Genomic DNA, 17,766 nt, shown 5'->3' with positions numbered 1-17,766 from the left:
TGTGTGTGCATAGAGCTCTGTGTGTGTGCACAGGGCTCTGTGTGTGTGTGCATAGGGCTCTGTGTGTGTGTGCATAGGGCTCTGTGTGTGTGTGCACAGGGCTGTGTGTGTGTGCACAGGGCTGTGTGTGTGTGCACAGGGCTGTGTGTGTGTGCATAGGGCTCTGTGTGTGTGCATAGGGCTCTGTGTCTGTGCACAGGGCTCTGTGTGTGTGTGCACAGGGCTCTGTGTGTGTGTGCACAGGGCTCTGTGTGTGTGTGCATAGGGCTCTGTGTGTGTGTGCATAGGGCTCTGTGTGTGTGCATAGAGCTCTGTGTGTGTGCACAGGTCTCTGTGTGTGTGTGCATAGGACTCTGTGTGTGTGCACAGGGCTGTGTGTGTGTGTGCATAGAGCTCTGTGTGTGTGCACAGGTCTCTGTGTGTGTGTGCACAGGGCTGTGTGTGTGTGTGCATAGAGCTCTGTGTGTGTGCACAGGTCTCTGTGTGTGTGTGCACAGGGCTCTGTGTGTGTGTGCATAGAGCTCTGTGTGTGTGTGCACAGGGCTCTGTGTGTGTGCACAGGGCTCTGTGTGTGTGCATAGAGCTCTGTGTGTGTGTGCACAGGGCTCTGTGTGTGTGTGCACAGGGCTCTGTGTGTGCATAGAGCTCTGTGTGTGTGCACAGGGCTCTGTGTGTGTGTGCACAGGGCTCTGTGTGTGTGTGCATAGGGCTCTGTGTGTGTGTGCACAGGGCTCTGTGTGTGTGCACAGGGCTCTGTGTGTGTGTGCATAGAGCTCTGTGTGTGTGTGCACAGGGCTGTGTGTGTGTGTGCATAGAGCTCTGTGTGTGTGCACAGGTCTCTGTGTGTGTGCACAGGGCTCTCTGTGCACAGGGGTTTCTGCTCACCGGTGCCGTCTCTCCATGGTAGGGTGGGAACGGGGCAGGTTGGGCTGTGAGACCCCAACTAGGAGGGGAGGCAGCAGCTGAGGCAAAAGCAGAGGGGCTGCAGTTTGCTCTGTGTCAGAGCAGCGCTGAGCACAGCAGCCACACGCTGCAGCAGGAGCCCATTGCAGGAGCTCATCCCGCGGACTGCAGGGCTGAGCAGCCCGTATTTCTTTTCTCTTGTCCTCCCATCCTCTCCTCTCTTCCTCCATCCCCACCAGCCCTTCCTTCTGCCATGGTTCGCTCTCTGCTTCTTTTGCTCGCCGAATGCAGCACATCCACATCTCCCTGCTGGCTCCCATTCCTCGCGGGCGGTTTGGATTCCTGGAGCAGTGATGGAGGAGGCGCAGATGGGAGCAGGGAGGGCAGATGGAGCAGAGCAGAGCGCGGCTCCTGCCTGCAGGCTGCTTAAATCTGCCCCAGCCCATCGGTGTGAGCACAGCCAGCTGCACACAAAAGAAACACCAGAGGTGCCCGGGTCTCTCCGTGCTCAGATCTGAGTTCAGGAAAGGCAGCAGGTGGTGGCTTTGCCATAGCACAGGAATGCTCAGCGGCACCTTCCAGCCCTGTGCTCTGCACCCAGCCCTGGCAGCACGCTGTCCTCACAGCTGCAGGCAGCATTTCCTGTGGAAAATCTATGGGCAGCAGCAGGAACTGTGCCAGCCCTGTCAGCTGAGCCTCAGCCCTGTGTCCTCTGTGCCAGCCCTCTTTCTTGGCAGGGCAGCGTGTGCCTGGTGTCACATCCCCACGGACAGCACCAGTGTCACATCCCCACGGCTACTGCTTGGTGTCACATCCCCCACATGGCCCTGCTGTCACATCCCCACGGATAGTGCTTGGCTTGGTCACATCCCCATGGACAGCCCTGATGTCACATCCCCACAGAAGGCCTTGGTCTTACTTGCCTGTGGACAGCCCTGGTGCCACATGCCCATGGATACTGCCTGATGTCACATCCCACAGATGGTCCTGGTGTCACATCCCCGTGGATGGTGCTTGGTGTCACATCCCTATGGATACCACCTGGTGTCGCATCCCCACGGACAGCCTCAGCATCACTTCCTTATGCGAGCCCTGGTCTCACATCCCCATGGATAACCCTGATCTCACATCCCTGTGCACAGCTCTGGCCCCAGGACCATGCCGGGCTCCTTTCCTCCTGCCCACAGTTCTCACTCCATGATCAGGGGGGCATCCCACAGTGCTGACAGCAGTAGAACCGCAGCAGTGGCCCCTCAGTGCCACCAGTGGAGGTGACACCCTGAGGTGACATCCCTGCCTGTGTCCTCGCCATCACCCCTGCTGTGAGCACAGAGCAGCTGTCCCAGCTCAGGTTTCCATCGCGTGCAGTTGGAGGCAGGGCGCCCTGCGGCCCCACAGGACGGTTCCCCGCCTGCTGGCTGTGATGTTGTGGCTGCTGTTGTCTCATGGGTTAAGAACGGCCCCTCGGGAAGGAGGAGCAGAGGCTCTGCATCGCCTCGTGGGTGCTGCGTCAGCTCAGGGGTGCTGTGTCACCTCGCGGACGCTGCAGGGTGCAGCTCTTATTCTTGCTGCAGAATCCCTTTCGTTTGAAAGGACATCTCTTGCACCAGACACCTCGGTGCTTACAAAGCCTGGGTGGGCTTTGGAAGAGAAGGACGCTTGGTGCCGTTATCGCTTCGAGGTGCAGAGCAGCAGGCGTTGCAGCTGAGCTCACTTCTTGCAGGCTGCAGTGGCTGACCATGTTTGGGTGAACTTCATGGAGCCTTGAAGGCTGGAAAGACCCCCAGGCCACCCCGCTGTGCCCACTGCCCACATCCCTCACTGCCCCACCTGAGCACCGCCAGGGATGGTGACCCCCCCTATCCTTGGGTAGCCGTGCCGGTGCATTGCCACTCTTTCCAAGAGGAAATTGTTCCTCATCCCCAACCCCTTCATCCCCAACCTGACCCCGCTGTTACGCAGGGCTCAGCCCCACATCCGTGTTCTTTCCCGTGGCTTTGTTCCCAAAGACCTTTGTTACCATTGCAGAGCTCTGTGCTGTGAGGGCCGCCCCACCATTGGCGCAGTGCTGTTGGGTGACCCACAGCGGGCTGCTTGTGGCCTCTCCCATCTGTGCCCTTTCATACAGTGCTGCCAGGTCCATTGGGGACACCTGGGGACGCCACGCCATGATGTGCCCTGAGGGGCAGAGGGAGTGGGGCAGCAGCGCGTGGCTCCGTCCATTGAGGACATGGGTCAGTGGGGGCAGTGGCAGAGCGCTGCGGCTTCCCCTGCCCTGGGGACCCCTTCCCCACTTTGGAAAGAAGCCGTTCAGGGCAGCAGGGCAGCATTGCATTGCTTTTGGCACCGCAGGAGGAAGGCACCGGGCGGGGGCACAAACCGCTGGGCTGCGGGGCTGGGCAGGGGGCGCGGGCTGGGCTGCAGCCCCCCACGGGGCCGGGGTCGATCTGTGGGTGCAGGGCTGGGCTGAGGGCCGGGGGGCTCGGGCCCAACTGCGGGGCTGGGGCTGCACTCCTGAGCTCGGGGCCGCTGCCGTGGGTCGGGGCTCTCCGTGCCACGGCTGCGCTCCGGCCGTGCCTGCGCCCTGCGTGCGGCCGATGGCGCCCCATCCCGGGTCCCTGCAGCGCCCGCGAGGACGGGGCTCAGGGGAAGGTGCTGGCCCAGCTCCCATCCCTCTGCTGCGGTGCCACCCGCTCGGTCCGGGTGCTGCTAACCATCCATCCATCCTCTCCATGCAGAGACCTGACGCGCTGCGACTCCGAGTCGTCCATCCCGCACCTGAGCGAAGCCCAGCGCCTGCCCAGCGCTGCTCCCAAGCTGCTGGCCGCCCGGCCCGCTCTGCTCACCCGATCCATCGAGGATGCCGGATCCGGGCACACCCCAAACGGAGGCAGCCGACACGCGGAGCCCCCCGGCCCGGAGCGACCGTCCGAGAGCCCCTCGGTGATGAAGAAGATGATGATGGTGAACCACGGCATGGAGAAATCCTCCAGCCTGGGGGAGATCGGCCACCCGGCGGCCTCCAAGCACAGCCACTCGGATTCCTCGCGGTCGCACAGCCCCAGCTCCACCGACCCCGACACCCCGTCCCCCATCTCTGACTGCCGGCCCAACAGCTCCAAGAGCACCCGCATCCCGCAGCTGGCTGCCAAGAAGGGCGCAGGGGATGAGGACGGCAGCCTGACGGGCGACGAGATCGACCCGGGCCAGAGCAAGAAAAAGTTCCCCCTAAAGATCTTCAAGAAGCCCAGGAAATAGAGGGGGAGGGCGGAGGAACCCCACGGAGCGACCCGCTGGCACCGGGGGAGCGCGCCCGGCCCCGGGCATTGGGAACCGCGTCCCCGCGGCGAGAGGAGCTATTTAAACTTATTTATTGGCCGGGCTGAGAAGCCAGAAGGCATCTGCACCCCCCGAAGGCGACAGCCGCCCTGTCTCACCCCCCCTCCCCGTCGCTGTAGTCCCCGGCTTTGCTGTGCATGGCTTCCAGTTATCCGCCTCCGCTCGGCCACACGGCGTATTTGGGTTTGGTTTCAATGAGCTTTTATTTGTATTTTTCTATTTTGTACCTTTTTGTTTTTTTCGGTTCTTCTGCCTCCGCCGCCCTGCGCACAGTCGGGGCGCTGGGGGTCGGGGAGGGGCAGGTTGGGGGGATGGATGCCCTCCTGGCTCCCGATGGGCAGAGCACTCTGAGCCCCCTCCCCGTGGTGCTGCGCTGCCCAGCAGCGTTATCCCGCTCGCACCCCAGCAGTGCTGCCCGCTGGGGTCACCGGGGATGGAGCTGGGGCTCAGCAGCCGCCCGTTGCTCCGTCTGCCTGCCTGGAGAGGGCCGGGTTGGGCTCAGCTTCAAGGCTGGGGACGGCGCAGATGGATGGCCGCACCGTGGGGTGGGCTGTGTGCCCCACATACGGGGTGAGCGGAGGCCCAGCAGGTCCTGAGGCTGCTGGAGCTGCTGTGCTCAGGGCTGATCTCTGCTCTGTTGCTCACTGCCCTGCCCGGCCCCCCGCACAGCACCGCTATGGGGGGCGGCTGCTGCCCCGAGGCCGACCCAGAGCACAGAGGTGAGGGGATGCCGGCAGCCTCTGGGGCCGTGCTTTGTGCCAGAGTGACACGTCCACATCCATCGCCAAGACGGGAAGGGCTGTAAAGGTGTTTTTTCGTTCCGTAGGTGGTAGTTAGACAATGAGCTGTTGCTTTAAGTGAAAATTTCCTCTCAATGACTTTTAAGTGCCTGCAGTGCCCAAGGCTGCGCTCCGGGCGCTGCTCCCGGAGGTGGGGGGGGGGGGGGTCGAAGATCCACGGAGCGGAACTGGTGGTGACGCCTCTGCCAACTCGATTTATTTTATTTTTGGGCCATTTCATAAAACTTTTAAATCCAATAAAGCATGTAGTCTATTTTACGAGCAGGCGCCTGCTGTGCTCTCTCTTCCTGCCCTGCAGAGGTGGGGTCCCGGCTGGGAGGATCGAGGCAGGGCTGGGTGCCCACAGGAAGGATGGATGGACACCGGGACCGGGCTGAGGACGCCACCCAGGGGCGCCCGGGCAGCCTCCAAGGAAGGCCGTGCCTCCAAGGAAGGCTCATCCCCACCTGTCCTGTCCAGCAGTGTGTGGGGATGGCGAGCTGGAAAGGAGCCCCTGAAGCTCCAGGCTCACCCTTGGGCCATCCCAGCCCCGGGCTCAGGATGTGCACAGGGCCACGCAGAGGCGGCTGCTGCGGGCAGAACGCTGCCAGCCCCGCTGGGTCCATGCAGCTGCCCCAAGGCAGACGGTGCCCACAAGGGCCAGCAAGGGACTGGAGCGCAGCCCGCACCGCCAGCCCTGCTCATAGAGAGTCCCTTGGAGGCACCTTTTGGAGCACACAGAACGTTTCCAGGAAAGAGGATTAAAATCCACGCTGGGATCAGTGATCACCAACCTCTGGGACGCGGCACCGCGGCGCTGCCCGGCGCCGGTTCAGCTCTCGCTGTGCGGCGGTGTGGTGAAGTCGCTGCTGCTCAGGGTGATGGTGAAGGGCACCTCGATGATGGGCTCGGTGCTGGCAGCGGTTCTCCCCCAGGAGTGGAGGGGCTGCATGGCTTTCTGGAAGCGCTGCGGGGGTGCGAGGGTGGGAAACTGCTGCAGAGTTGTCCAGCCCCCGCTCCGCATCCAGACCTCGTGGCTTCAGCCCCTTTTCTCTCTTGGGGAGGGGAAAGCATCACCCCCGGTCGTCCCTGTCTCCAGCAGTGGGTCAGCCCCTGCTCTGCCCCCGTCACTGTTCCCATCCCCGTCTCAACCCCATCCCCATGTTTGCATTCCTGTCTTTCTCCCCACCCCCATCCCCATCCCATCCCCATCCCAATCCCATCCCCATCCCAACCCCATCCCAACCCCATCCCCATCCCAACCCCATCCCCATCACAACCACATCCCATCTCCATCCCATCCCCATCCCATCCCCATCCCAACCCCATCCCCATCCCCACCCCCATCCCATCTCCATCCCATCCCCATCCCATCCTCATCCCAACCCCATCCCCATCCCCACCCCCATCCCATCTCCATCCCAACCCCATCCCCATCCCCATCCCCATCCCCACCATCCCCATCCCCACCATCCCCATCCCCATCCCCACCCCCATCCCCATCCCCATCCCCATTCCATCTCCATCCCATCCCCATCCCATCCCCATCCCCACCCCCACCCCCATCCCCATTCCATCTCCATCCCATCCCCACCCCCATCCCCATCCCCATCCCATCCCCATCCCAACCCCATCCCCATCCCCACCCCCATCCCATCTCCATCCCATCCCCATCCCCATCCCCATCCCCATCCCCACCATCCCCATCCCCATCCCCACCCCCATCCCCATCCCCATCCCCATCCCCATTCCATCTCCATCCCATCCCCATCCCATCTCCATCCCATCCCCATCCCCACCCCCATCCCATCTCCATCCCATCCCCATCCCATCCCCATCCCAACCCCATCCCCATCCCCACCCCCATCCCATCTCCATCCCACCCCCATCCCCATCCCCATCCCCATCCCCATTCCATCTCCATCCCATCCCCATCCCATCCCCATCCCCACCCCCAACCCCATCCCCATTCCATCTCCATCCCATCCCCACCCCCATCCCCATCCCCATCCCCATTCCATCTCCATCCCATCCGCATCCCCATCCCCATCCCCATCCCATCTCCATCCCATCCCCATCCCATCTCCATCCCATCCCCATCCCCTCCCCACCCCCATCCTAGCACCATCCCCACCCCCATCCCATCCTCATCCCCATTCCATCCTGACCCTCATCCCATCCCACCCCTATCCCACCCCCATCCCCTCTTCCACCCCATCTCCATTCTGTCCCTATCCCCATTCCACCCCATCCCCCAGCCTGCCCAGTTCACACTCACATCTCTCAGTGTCCCAGTCTGGTGGCACAGAGCCACAATGGCACCGATGGGGATCTGCACACAGCTGAGGACGCCCATGCAGACACCCAGGCTGGTGCCCCACGCTGGGAACTCATAGGTGCCGTAGCGCAGGGGAACGTTGTACATGTCCAGGAACGTGAAGATGAGTGTGAACTGTGAGGATGGAGCGGGCAGCAGTGTGATGAAGGCACCGTGGGGACATCAGGGCCACCCGGGCTGCCCCCCTGACCGAGAGGAGCTCAGGCAGTGCCCAACACTTACCAGCAGCAGGCAGGGGGTGAAGAAGACCCAGCACACCTTGAAGCAGCCCAGCACACGGCTGTACCACGGCGGGCAGCGGCAGATCATGGTCACAATGTCCCAGCAGAACCGCTGAATGCCTGTGGGACACGGGGTCACAGCCAGCCCCCCACCCCAGCAGGGCTCTGTGCCAGGCACCCACAGCCCCTGTGCCCCCCCCAGGACATCAGGATGGTGCCATGTGGGTGGGCAGTGCTGAAACCGCTTCCCAGGGTGCAGGGAAGATCACAGCCCAGCTCTGCTCCGTGGAACCCCTCAGTTCCACTCCGTGGAGCCCCCCCAGCTCTGCTCCTTGGAGCCCCCCACCTCCGCTCACCATAGCAGGAGGCGATGCCGATGCACATGAGGAGGGTGATGATGATCAGCCCGAAGCTGGTGCTGTAGGTGTCAATGAGGGTGAACCAGAAGATGCCACCCTATGAGTGGGCAGGTCAGCACCCGGGATCCATACAGGGGGGCGGGCCCTCTGTGCCCCCAGGACAACCCCCAGGATGCATCCAGCATGGGCCCCACGCACCTGGGTGACGAGGAGGAGCCCCAGGAGGTAGAAGGAGAAGCAGAGCACAGCCAGGAACGTCACCTTCCTCTTCCCCTCCCGCAGGGCTGGGAACTCATCCATGATGGCGGTCGTGATGGCCTCGATGTTCCCAAACTGAGGGACAGGGATGTCAAGGGGGTGGCAGGAAACCCACCTTCACCAGGATGGTCCCCGCAGCACCCTTGTCCCCATTGCACTGAGCACACGTGGCCTTGGGCGCAGCCCCACCAGGGGCACGTAGCAGCCTCACCTCCCTGGGTGGACCCACTGGCTCTGCATCCCACCCCAGCGGCAGCCCCACACGCACAGAGCTCCCCAGCCCCACGTTCTGTGCACATTTTGCCTCCTGCATGCCGAGGTCAGGGTGTACCTGGCACCACAAGGCCAGGCACAGGGCGGGACAGGGGACTTCCCAGTGTGACAATCACCAAAGTGTCCACTCCCAGCATGAAGAGCATCAGGAAGAAGAGGATGGACCAGAACGGGGAACCAGGCAGCAGGGAGAGAGCCTCAGGGTACGCCACGAACGCCAGCCCAGGGCCTGCAGGATGGAGACATCAGGATGAGGGAAAACACCGTGGTGCTCAACAGCACCCCCTCACACAGCACCCCGTGTCTCCAAAACCACACCAGACTCAGCGACGCTGCCCACAGGGATGTCCCTCTTCAAGGCCATGTGTCCCAGCACCGAGAAGATGGCGAAGCCGGCCAAGAAACTGGTGCAGCAGTTCCCGATGGCGATGACCAGGGTGTCCCTGCCAGGGAGAGCGTCTCTACCCCACATCCACGGGGAGGACGGAGTGGGGCACCCCCCCCCCAGGGACTCACGTCCCCACTGCCGCCCCTCAGCGCCCACCCCCAGCTCACCGAACGACGTTGTTGTCAAACTTGTTGTAGGAGGCCATGGAGAGCAGCCCCCCAAAGCCGATGCCCAGCGAGTAGAAGATCTGCGAGGCCGCATCGCTCCACACCTGGGGGCACGAGGCCACGGGGGGGCTGTCGGGTCCCACCCACCCCCACTGCCCCCATCTGGGGGTCTCACAGCTCCCGGCCCCGGCGTTGGCGTTACCTGCGCGCTCAGCAGCTTGCTCCAATCCGAGGAGAGGTAGAAGCGGACGCCATCGAGGGAGCCGGGCAGCGTGGCCCCACGGATGATGAGGATGAGGAGGATCAGGTAGGGGAAGGTGGCCGTGATGTACACCACCTGCACAGGGCACAGCTCAGCCCCGCTCTGCTGGCTCAGCATCCCCAGCTGTGCTCCCCCCCCTTCCCTGCTCACCTTGCCTGAGCTGTGGATGCCCCCCAGCATGCACAGGAAGACCACGATCCAGGCTGCCAGCAGACACAGTGCAAGCAGCCACTGCACTGAGCCGGGGTCACCAAGGCCAGAGCTGTGTGTCACTCCCAGCACCTGCTCGCTGAGGTGTGGGGATGGCAGTCAGTGGGATGGGGATGCTGAATCCCTGAGCCCCCACGCTGTGGGACCGGGGGGAAGGAGCCAGCTTGCTTCCACCAACTTACTTCCAGAAAGCCTCACTGGCACTGGTATGGGTAGCACTCCCTGATGCATTCTGCAAGACACCATCATCATCATCATCACCACCACGATCATCATCATCATCACCATCACCACCACCACCATCATCATCATCACCATCATCACCACCACCATCATCATCATCACCACCACCACCATCATCATCATCATCATCACCACCATCACCACCATCACCATCATCATCATCATCATCACCACCATCATCATCATCATCATCACCACCATCACCATCAACATCATCACCACCACCACCATCATCATCATCACCACCATCATCATCATCACCATCATCACCACCACCATCAACATCATCACCACCATCATCATCATCAACATCATCACCACCACCATCAACATCATCACCACCACCACCACCATCATCACCACCATCATCATCACCACCATCAACATCATCATCATCACCATCATCACCATCATCACCACCACCATCAACATCATCACCACCACCATCAACATCATCACCACCATCACCATCATCACCACCATCATCATCATCACCATCATCACCACCACCATCAACATCATCACCACCACCACCATCAACATCATCATCACCATCATCATCACCACCACCACCACCACCACCACCATCATCATCACCATCAACATCATCACCACCACCACCATCAACATCATCACCACCATCATCAGCAGCATCACCACCATCATCATCACCACCACCACCATCAACATCTTCACCACCACCATCATCATCATCACCACCATCATCAACATCACCACCATCACCACAATCATCACCCCTCCCCCCACCATCATCATCACCATCACCACCACCACCATCATCATCATCACCATCATCATCACCACGGCCATCATCATCATCATCACCACCACCACTATCAAAACCATCACCATCATCACCACTCCCACCACTCCCTCCACCATCACCACCACCATCACCACCCCTCCCATCATCACCACCATCATCATCACCCCCCTCCAACCCTCCCTGGCCCCGGCCCCAGCCTGATCTGCTGCCCCTTCCCCAGCTGCAGGTAAAGCCTGACCCTGAGGGATCCCCATCCCCGGATCCCCGTCCCGTTCCTGCTCAGGGCCGCCGACCTGGCAGAGCTCCGCGTTCCGGGGGGCATCGCAGGACCAGGGCAGGGGGCTCTGGAAGGACGAGCCCAGGTAGTAGAAGGCCCATGCGATGATGACGTTGTAGTAGATGGACACCAGGGAGGACACCACCATCATGCCCACACCAACACCTGCACCGGGGAGAGGGGCTGCTCCGTGCCTGCCTCCGAGGGGCTGGGAGCTGAGAGGGGTGTGGGGAGAGGCGCCCTTGGTGCTGGGCCTACCTTGCAGGATGGGGCAGCACTTCCAGACGGTGATGGGCCCCGCGGCCCCGTACTGCCCCAGGCTCAGCTCCATCAGGAAGAGGGGCAGCCCCACCAGGAGCAGCATGAGGAAGTAGGGGATGAGGAAGACGCCTGGCAGGAGGAGAGGGGCAGTGAGTCCGGGGATGGCCAGAGGACACAACAGGTCCTGCAACCCCCCAGGAGATGGGCACAGAGCAGGGAAAGCCCCTGGGCTCCCCAAAGAGCTGTGAGCACCCATCCCTGGCACTTATTGAACGAGGCCTCAGGTGGGGTTTTGGGCCCCTGGACTATGGGAGATGTTCCTGCCCATGAAGGGGGGTGGGTGGTATTCAAGTCCCTTCCCACCCGGACCAGGAGCCCCATGGATGTGAAGCCCAAAGGGCAGCGTGGGCTCCTGCTGCCCATCCCAGCCCCAGGGAACGCCCAGCTGCGTGCACCTCTTCTTCCTCACTGCACGGCACAGAGCACGGAGTGCTGGCAGTGGGGCCACTGGAGATGAATGGAGGGACGGACACACCGACCCCACACCCATGCCCTGAAGCAGAGCAGCATCCGCAGCCCTGCCCTGGGGCCAAATTCCTCAGTGAAGGCAAGGTGCAAAGCTCGGCCCAGCTGCAGTGCTGGGCACATCCTCATTCCTGCATGGCACCATGGAGCCGACTTGGGCACCTTGCACGTCGCAGTGGGGTTAAAGCAGTGGGGCCAGAGGGCAGCACAGGACTCCGAGGCCCCCGAGCAAACCGAGCCCCAGCACCAGGGCAGCACCCACCTCCTCCATTGCGGTAGCACAGGTAGGGGAAGCGCCAGACGTTGCCCAGCCCCACGCAGTAGCCCAGGCAGGAGAGCAGGAAGGTGTGCCGCCCGGCCCAGGTGTCACGGGGTGGGTTGGGGGCCGGGCTCCCCGCTGGAGCTGGGGGCTCTGCACCAGGCTGGGGGGTGATCGGATCCTGCGTCTGGAAGACGTTCACCTGCAGAGGAACAAAGAATTGGGAACGCATGCCTGAGATCACAGCAGAGCAGAGGAGGATGAGGAGGATGGGTGAGGAAGAAGCATCGCTGCACACACAGTGCCAAGATCAGGGTTCTGGCTCAGGGCGGTGTGCAGGGGCCGCTCCGTGCCCAGCTCACATGCAGACAGGACTTGGGATGAGCAGGACAAGGGCTGGGGCTCCTTGGCCTGCACCGCTCCTCCCTAACAATGCGACGGGCCCTAGGGAAAGCGATCTGCATCCAGCTGCATGGAAAGCACTCTTGCAGCTCTGCAGTCCCCAAAGGCTGCAGAAACCCCAAAATCCAGCATGTACCTCCCTGCAGGCAGCAGAGCAGCCATGAGCAGCTGTGCTCGTGGCATCATGCATCGCTGCAGGGTGATGCTGTGGGGTGCCCTGGGATGTGGGCATTTGGGATGCTCAGAGTCTCTGCAGGGCACTCCTGGCTGCTCTGGTGCAAAGTTCATGGCACTTCCCTCAGTGCCAGTGCCAATGTGGGGCTGTGCCTCACACAGAGCCGCCCCTGTGCCTGTGAGATAACAGTGCTGCACCGACTGACTGGGTGACACAAACAAACTGCAGATTGCAGGAATCGTGCCACCAAGACAAGGCCACAGGGAGGGCTCTGCCCTTTGCCTGGTGCTGCGTCAGAGCCGTCCGGGAAGCACAGCGTGGGGATGCCCCACGTGATTACAGGAGCCAGCCCAAGCACGGAAACCAGGGGGTACCTCAGCCTGGGGTGCTGCTCCTGCACTTTGCACACCCACCCAATGCACCCACATCCCAGCCACGGGGTCACAGCACGAGGCATTGCGTGAAGAAAGCAGGGAAGGCAGTGGGGGCATTTCAGCCCTCTGCGGATGCTCAGGCTTCTGCTGTGCATCATCTCCTCCGAGCTCAGAGCGGGGCACAGCAGACACAGCCTGCCTGGGTGGTAGGTGGGAGCCCTGCCCCGCACCCAGCACAGCACCCAGCATTCTGAGAACCTCACAGCTGTGCCCCGTGGGGATGGGGGCACCGCCTGATGGCAGCGGGGCTGCCCCCAAGGCTTCCCACCTCTGCAGAGCCTGAGGGACAAAGCGCTGCACGGGGACAAACCCCCAAGCGATCCGAGCGTCGCCAGCGCTGCTCCCAGCAGAACTCATTGAGGGCACCCAGCCTCCGTGGGGCTGGGGAAAGGGGGACCTGCACCCAGTGGGCTCCCGGTGCTGGGAGCAAGGTCGGGACAGTGCAAGGATGTCCCCAGGGCCCCAGTCCTACCGTGGGCTCCGTTGGTGCGGCGGGGGCCGGGAGCCCCGTTGCGCGGAGATCCCCGCTGCTCGGCATTTCCTTCTGCAGGGTGTGCTGTGCTCACCTGTGCCAGGTGCAGCTCCGCCCCATCTCACTGTGCACCCAGGTCCTGCCAGCCCTCAGGCAGCCGTGGCTGCGTGGTCCCTCCATGCTACTCATCCCATAGCTGTGAGCTGTGGAGCCAAGGTGCGTGCTGGAGCGGCCAGCTGCAGCTCCAAGCTTCTGTCGGGTCGTGGTTTCATGCTCCTGGGCTGAGACACGCAGGAGAGCATCTCTGTGCCCTGGCAGAATCACAGAAACACCAAGGTTGGAAAAGGCCTCCAAGATCATCCAGTCCAACCATCCGCCCATCACCGATAGCTCTCACTAAACCACGTCCCTCAACACAACGTCCAAACGTTCCCTGGACACCTCCAGGGTTGGTGAACCCACCACCTCCCTGGGCAGCCCACTGCAGTGTGAGGAGAGCACCAGGGCACTGTAAACTTCTGACCCAGAGCAGAGGAGAGGTGACGAGCTCCCAGCCTGTGCTGCAGGCATGAGGGCATGAGGAGGAGGGGAGAGTGGTACTAAAGGATGCAGGGATCCTCTGCGCCCTCCAGGCTGGACATCAGCCCAGCATGAGGAAGGAGCTGTGTTGAGAACCTCCCGTTCCAGGTGATGTTTGCTGGTTGCATCCCCCAAAACACCCATCTTTGTCCCCCTGCTTTCCCAGCTGGTCTCTGGAAAATCACCCAGAGCAACAGGGAGCAGGAAAACAGGCTCTGCATCAGCAGCTGGAAGAGAGCAGAGGTTAAAGCTGCACTCTACCAGTGAAGCATTTCTCCTACAGCACCCCATTCCAGCACAGAGCCATCTGCTCTCAGCATCTCTACCTCCAACCCAGGGACACTGGGTCAGATCGCTGCCCTGCTCTGCATGCAGCTCCTGTCCATCCCGGTGTTACGTGCATTTTTCAAGGGCGGTGCTCTGGCTCTGCCTCACTTTGGCCATGTCCACGATGCTCCATGTGGGGCTGTCTGACCTCTGAACGGAGCAGGTCCTTCAGAGCCTGGAAATACCCCTGGAGCCAGGCCTCCCCCCCACCGCCAGGAAGGGAGAAGGGAGGATGACCTCCAATCCAGATTTGGCTCTTCTCATCCAAGAGCACCTCTGTGGGATGGGAATCGGACTGGAGCTGCCCAGTGTCCATGAGCTGGCGACCCTGAAGGAACACAGGAAGTCTTTGTGGGTTGACTGCAACTGAATTCATGTGAGTAAAAGGGAACCGAAGAAGACGGAGCCGTTCTCTTGGTGAGGGTGGTTGCCTTCATCCCATGCCATCCACCAGGAGCTGCTGTGGTCCTGGGGCACTGCGATGTCCTGCAGCTTGCAGGAGAGCAGTCTGCAAACAAGCAGCCTCTCCACAGATGGGTCTGGGCCAAGGAATTAAATGTAATTCCACCCAAATGAGGGAAGTGAAGAGGTGTTTTTAGGTTGGGTCATTTTGGTGGCCTTGTTTATTGCACTGCCTTGTGAAAAGTTGCCCTGAGAGACACATTATTGAAACTGGGACATTAGCACAGTGTGTAAAGATGCACAGAACAACCAAGATGTGGAGGACGAGAATTTTCCATCCTTTTTTCTCCTCATAGAGCAAATCCCATAAGAAACCACACAAGAGATAAGATGCTCACAACTTCCCCTGTAGCCCAGAGGCATTCAGACCCCAGGTCCAGAGAGGCTCCACGTTAGGACATCACAGCACAGGTCAGCTCTGGAGCGGGGTAGGATGCAAATCCCTGCATCTCTCTCTTGGTCCATCATCGTTCTGCACTGTGCCAGGCTCTCTGGTGCTTTCACACCAGCTCAGAGCAGGAAGGCAAGAGGCAGATGGTTGGAACTGATGATCTTAGTTGTCTTTTTTGACTTTAATGACTGGGTGGTTCTATGAGCCATGCACTCCTCGGTAGGTCTGTCGCCTCTGTCCACAGCAGAATCAGATCTGCTGTCTTGTGGCTTCACGCTGTGGGACTTGGAGGTGAAACAACCTTGGTTCAGCTTTGGCTCCTGCCCCAGCTCTGTGCCATTCAATCGTGCAGCCCAAGCAGCCTGCTGGCACAACCCCTGCCATACAAACCTACAGCAACAGGAACCAGTCAGCACAGAAGCTCCATTCCAACCACAGCTGCCTCAGGGCTGGGTGGAGGTACAGCGTTGTGCAGCCTCAGGAAGTTTGGTTTTCGTCTTACATTTCCTTCCAAATTTGCCTCTTGGGCGTTGATGGTGGTTGTTCTGATCTTGCCACAGCCGTGCTGGAGGGGAGGAGGCTGCTGTTCCCCTGCAGCAGTTTAACCCATGACGCAGAATCACATCCTCAGAACACCAAACGACTGCTCCACCTGCTATTGTTTTTCAAATCAGAGTGAATAAAACACAAAGCACCTGAGGGCAAAGATCCATGAGCTCAGCGCAGGCTTCAAATGTACCAAGATGCAGTGGTTTTTTTTCCTTCTGTCTTTTTCCAACCGCATAGAGAAACAAACAACCCCTCATTTCTTTCCATTTCCTGATCAGTTCCAGATATTCCTTCTGTCACCTCGCAGAAATGAGAGCTCGTTGGGTGTCCAGCCTTGGTGCACGGTGCTCCCAAGCTGACCGCATGATGAGCTGCATCTTCAGAGCCAGGCTCGGTGCTGAGGGATCAGCAACTGCCATGTTTGCTGAGCAGCGATGGAACCCACAGCCTCATATGTGCAGAGAGACAGGCAGAAACAAGGGCTGGAGTGCATGGCCCAGGGAGTGGGGGGTCACTGTCCCTGGGGGTGTTCCAGAGCTGTGGGGATGTGGCAGTGAGGGAGATGGCCAGCGGTGGGGTGAGCTGGGGTTGGGCTTTTCCAGCCTTCCTGATTCCACGGCTCTATGAAATGGGGCTAAGTTTGCCTGGTGGATGGTCATTAAGGCCAGTCCTGTTCAACGAACATCTTCATCAATGACCTGGATGCAGGAGTTGAACGCATCCTTAGCAGGTTTGGTAAGGAGGCCGTGCTGGGAGGTGCTGTTGACTCTCTGGAGAGACGACAGGCTGTGCAGAGGGATCTGTGCAGCTGTTCAGAAGGGTTGTTAGTGACAGGACAAGTGGGAATGGATTTAAAGTGAGACAGGGGAGGTTTGGGTTGGATGTGAGGAGGAAGTTTTTGAGCCAGAGGGTGGTGAGGCACTGGCACAGGTTGCCCAAGGAGGCTGTGGGCAGGCATCCAAGCCCACAGGCAGGCATCCAAGGCCAGGCTGGATGTGGCTCTGGGCAGCCTGGTCGCTGAAGGTCCCTTCCAACAGAACAATTCTATCCTGTTCTAAATAACAGAGTTCCCAGCTGCTGGATGCCACCAGGGACCTCACTCAGAGGCCCACAGGCAAGGACAGCACACCTGTGAGGTGACTCCACAAAGCAAAACGGAATGTTTCTGGTGCTGTGTTCATCTCAGTTTCCCCTCCCCACGCTACCTGGTGCTGTTCTGACACGTGGGTGCACCTCTTGGTTGGAAGAAGCCCCGTTATCACAGCACCTCGGGTGGCTGCTGGCACACGCAGCACCCAGCACGTGTTAGCAGAGGAAGTGGTGACGTTTGGGGTTGTGTTATGTGTACAAGCCCTAGCAGTGCTGCTGTCCTCGAGTGCTGCCTGGACCCTGGGGCATTTGGGTGGGGGAGCAGCCAGCCACTAAGCACTCCTTCTTCCAATGCCTGAAGGGTGGCCACGGCCTCCTGAGACCCCAAAGGGCTTTCTGAGATCCCAAGGGGCCTCCTGAGACCCCAAAGGGGCCTTCTCAGACCCCAAAGGGCTTTCTGCCATGATGCTCTTCCTGTCTGCATCCAAGGGCACAGTGTCCCCGCGATTCCCATAGCCCTGTGGAGCTGCCTGTCCCCAGGGGGCTCTCCCTCCTCAAGGTGCCCATCCCAGCAGGAGGTGGGCTGGCTGCCATGACAGCACACAGGCCTCCACGATAGCACACAAGCTGCTGTGTTCCTCAGGGGTTTTGGCGTTCTTTGGAAGGGGAGGGAGGGCTGTGGGAGAATCGCGTGGAGAGTCGCATTAAAGACGACGTTTAAATACTATTTAGTGCAATCACCACTGTGTTCTGGTTATGCGTATCGCGAAGTGAGGTATTATACCCCTTCACGGCCGCCGTACGTCGCGCCCTCGCGCGGCCGCGAATCGCCCTGAAGGGGGAGGAGGGCACTGCCGCCATCTTGGAAGCGGGCACGCAGCCCTCTCTGCCCTTGGTGGTTGCCGCTTCTCGGGAGGGCACGAGGGAGATTCGGAGGTAGATCAGGGGGTGAGGCTCCGCTGAGGGCGAGAAACAGCTCCGAAGCGGCTTCGGAGGGGAAAGAATGAGTCGGTGCCCGGATCCAAGATGTCGCCCGC

At 60.7% G+C, this 17,766-nt stretch overlaps 2 protein-coding genes across 9 annotated transcripts in view; one reads left to right on the top strand and one right to left on the bottom strand.

The window, feature by feature from the left end:
* Positions 1-5,300, top strand: part of STIM1 (stromal interaction molecule 1) — a 45,610-nt gene extending 40,310 nt beyond the window's left edge. For 6 of the 8 annotated variants that reach the window (XM_052699274.1, XM_052699279.1, XM_052699275.1 and 3 more), the window contains one exon: positions 3,642-5,300. In XM_052699274.1, coding sequence (XP_052555234.1) covers positions 3,642-4,161 — 520 coding nt within the window. In that variant the 3' untranslated portion in view covers positions 4,162-5,300. The remainder of the gene's footprint in view (positions 1-3,641) is intronic. The other 2 variants (XM_052699282.1, XM_052699280.1) reach the window with 1 other exon arrangement.
* On the bottom strand, positions 5,211-13,441 carry LOC128088594 (sodium-dependent proline transporter-like). The gene is made up of 15 exons (XM_052699307.1): positions 13,333-13,441; positions 11,853-12,051; positions 11,063-11,194; positions 10,821-10,969; positions 9,680-9,729; positions 9,438-9,576; positions 9,228-9,362; positions 9,026-9,129; positions 8,789-8,913; positions 8,587-8,699; positions 8,138-8,272; positions 7,937-8,036; positions 7,582-7,700; positions 7,300-7,473; positions 5,211-5,988 (listed from the first exon to the last, which is right to left on the bottom strand). Exons 1-15 carry the CDS (start codon positions 13,396-13,398, stop codon positions 5,854-5,856), a joined length of 1,875 nt encoding a protein of 624 aa, XP_052555267.1. The 5' UTR covers positions 13,399-13,441; the 3' UTR covers positions 5,211-5,853.
* Between the last annotated feature and the right edge of the window lie 4,325 nt (positions 13,442-17,766).

Source organism: Tympanuchus pallidicinctus, unplaced genomic scaffold (genome assembly GCF_026119805.1).
Source record: "Tympanuchus pallidicinctus isolate F22 unplaced genomic scaffold, pur_lepc_1.0 scaffold36, whole genome shotgun sequence".
Classification (NCBI taxonomy): Eukaryota; Metazoa; Chordata; class Aves; order Galliformes; family Phasianidae; genus Tympanuchus; species Tympanuchus pallidicinctus.
This window is presented reverse-complemented; position numbering and strand designations above follow the sequence as displayed.

Coding starts and splice junctions, on each gene's coding strand:
- LOC128088594 (XM_052699307.1), bottom strand. CDS start 13,398: ATGCCGAGCAGCGGGGATCTCCGCGCAACGGGGCTCCCGGCCCCCGCC. Junction 11,195..11,852: donor GTGCTACCGCAATGGAGGAG/GTGGGTGCTGCC, acceptor TCCTCCTGCCAG/GCGTCTTCCTCATCCCCTAC. Junction 8,037..8,137: donor GGCTCCTCCTCGTCACCCAG/GTGCGTGGGGCC, acceptor GCCCACTCATAG/GGTGGCATCTTCTGGTTCAC.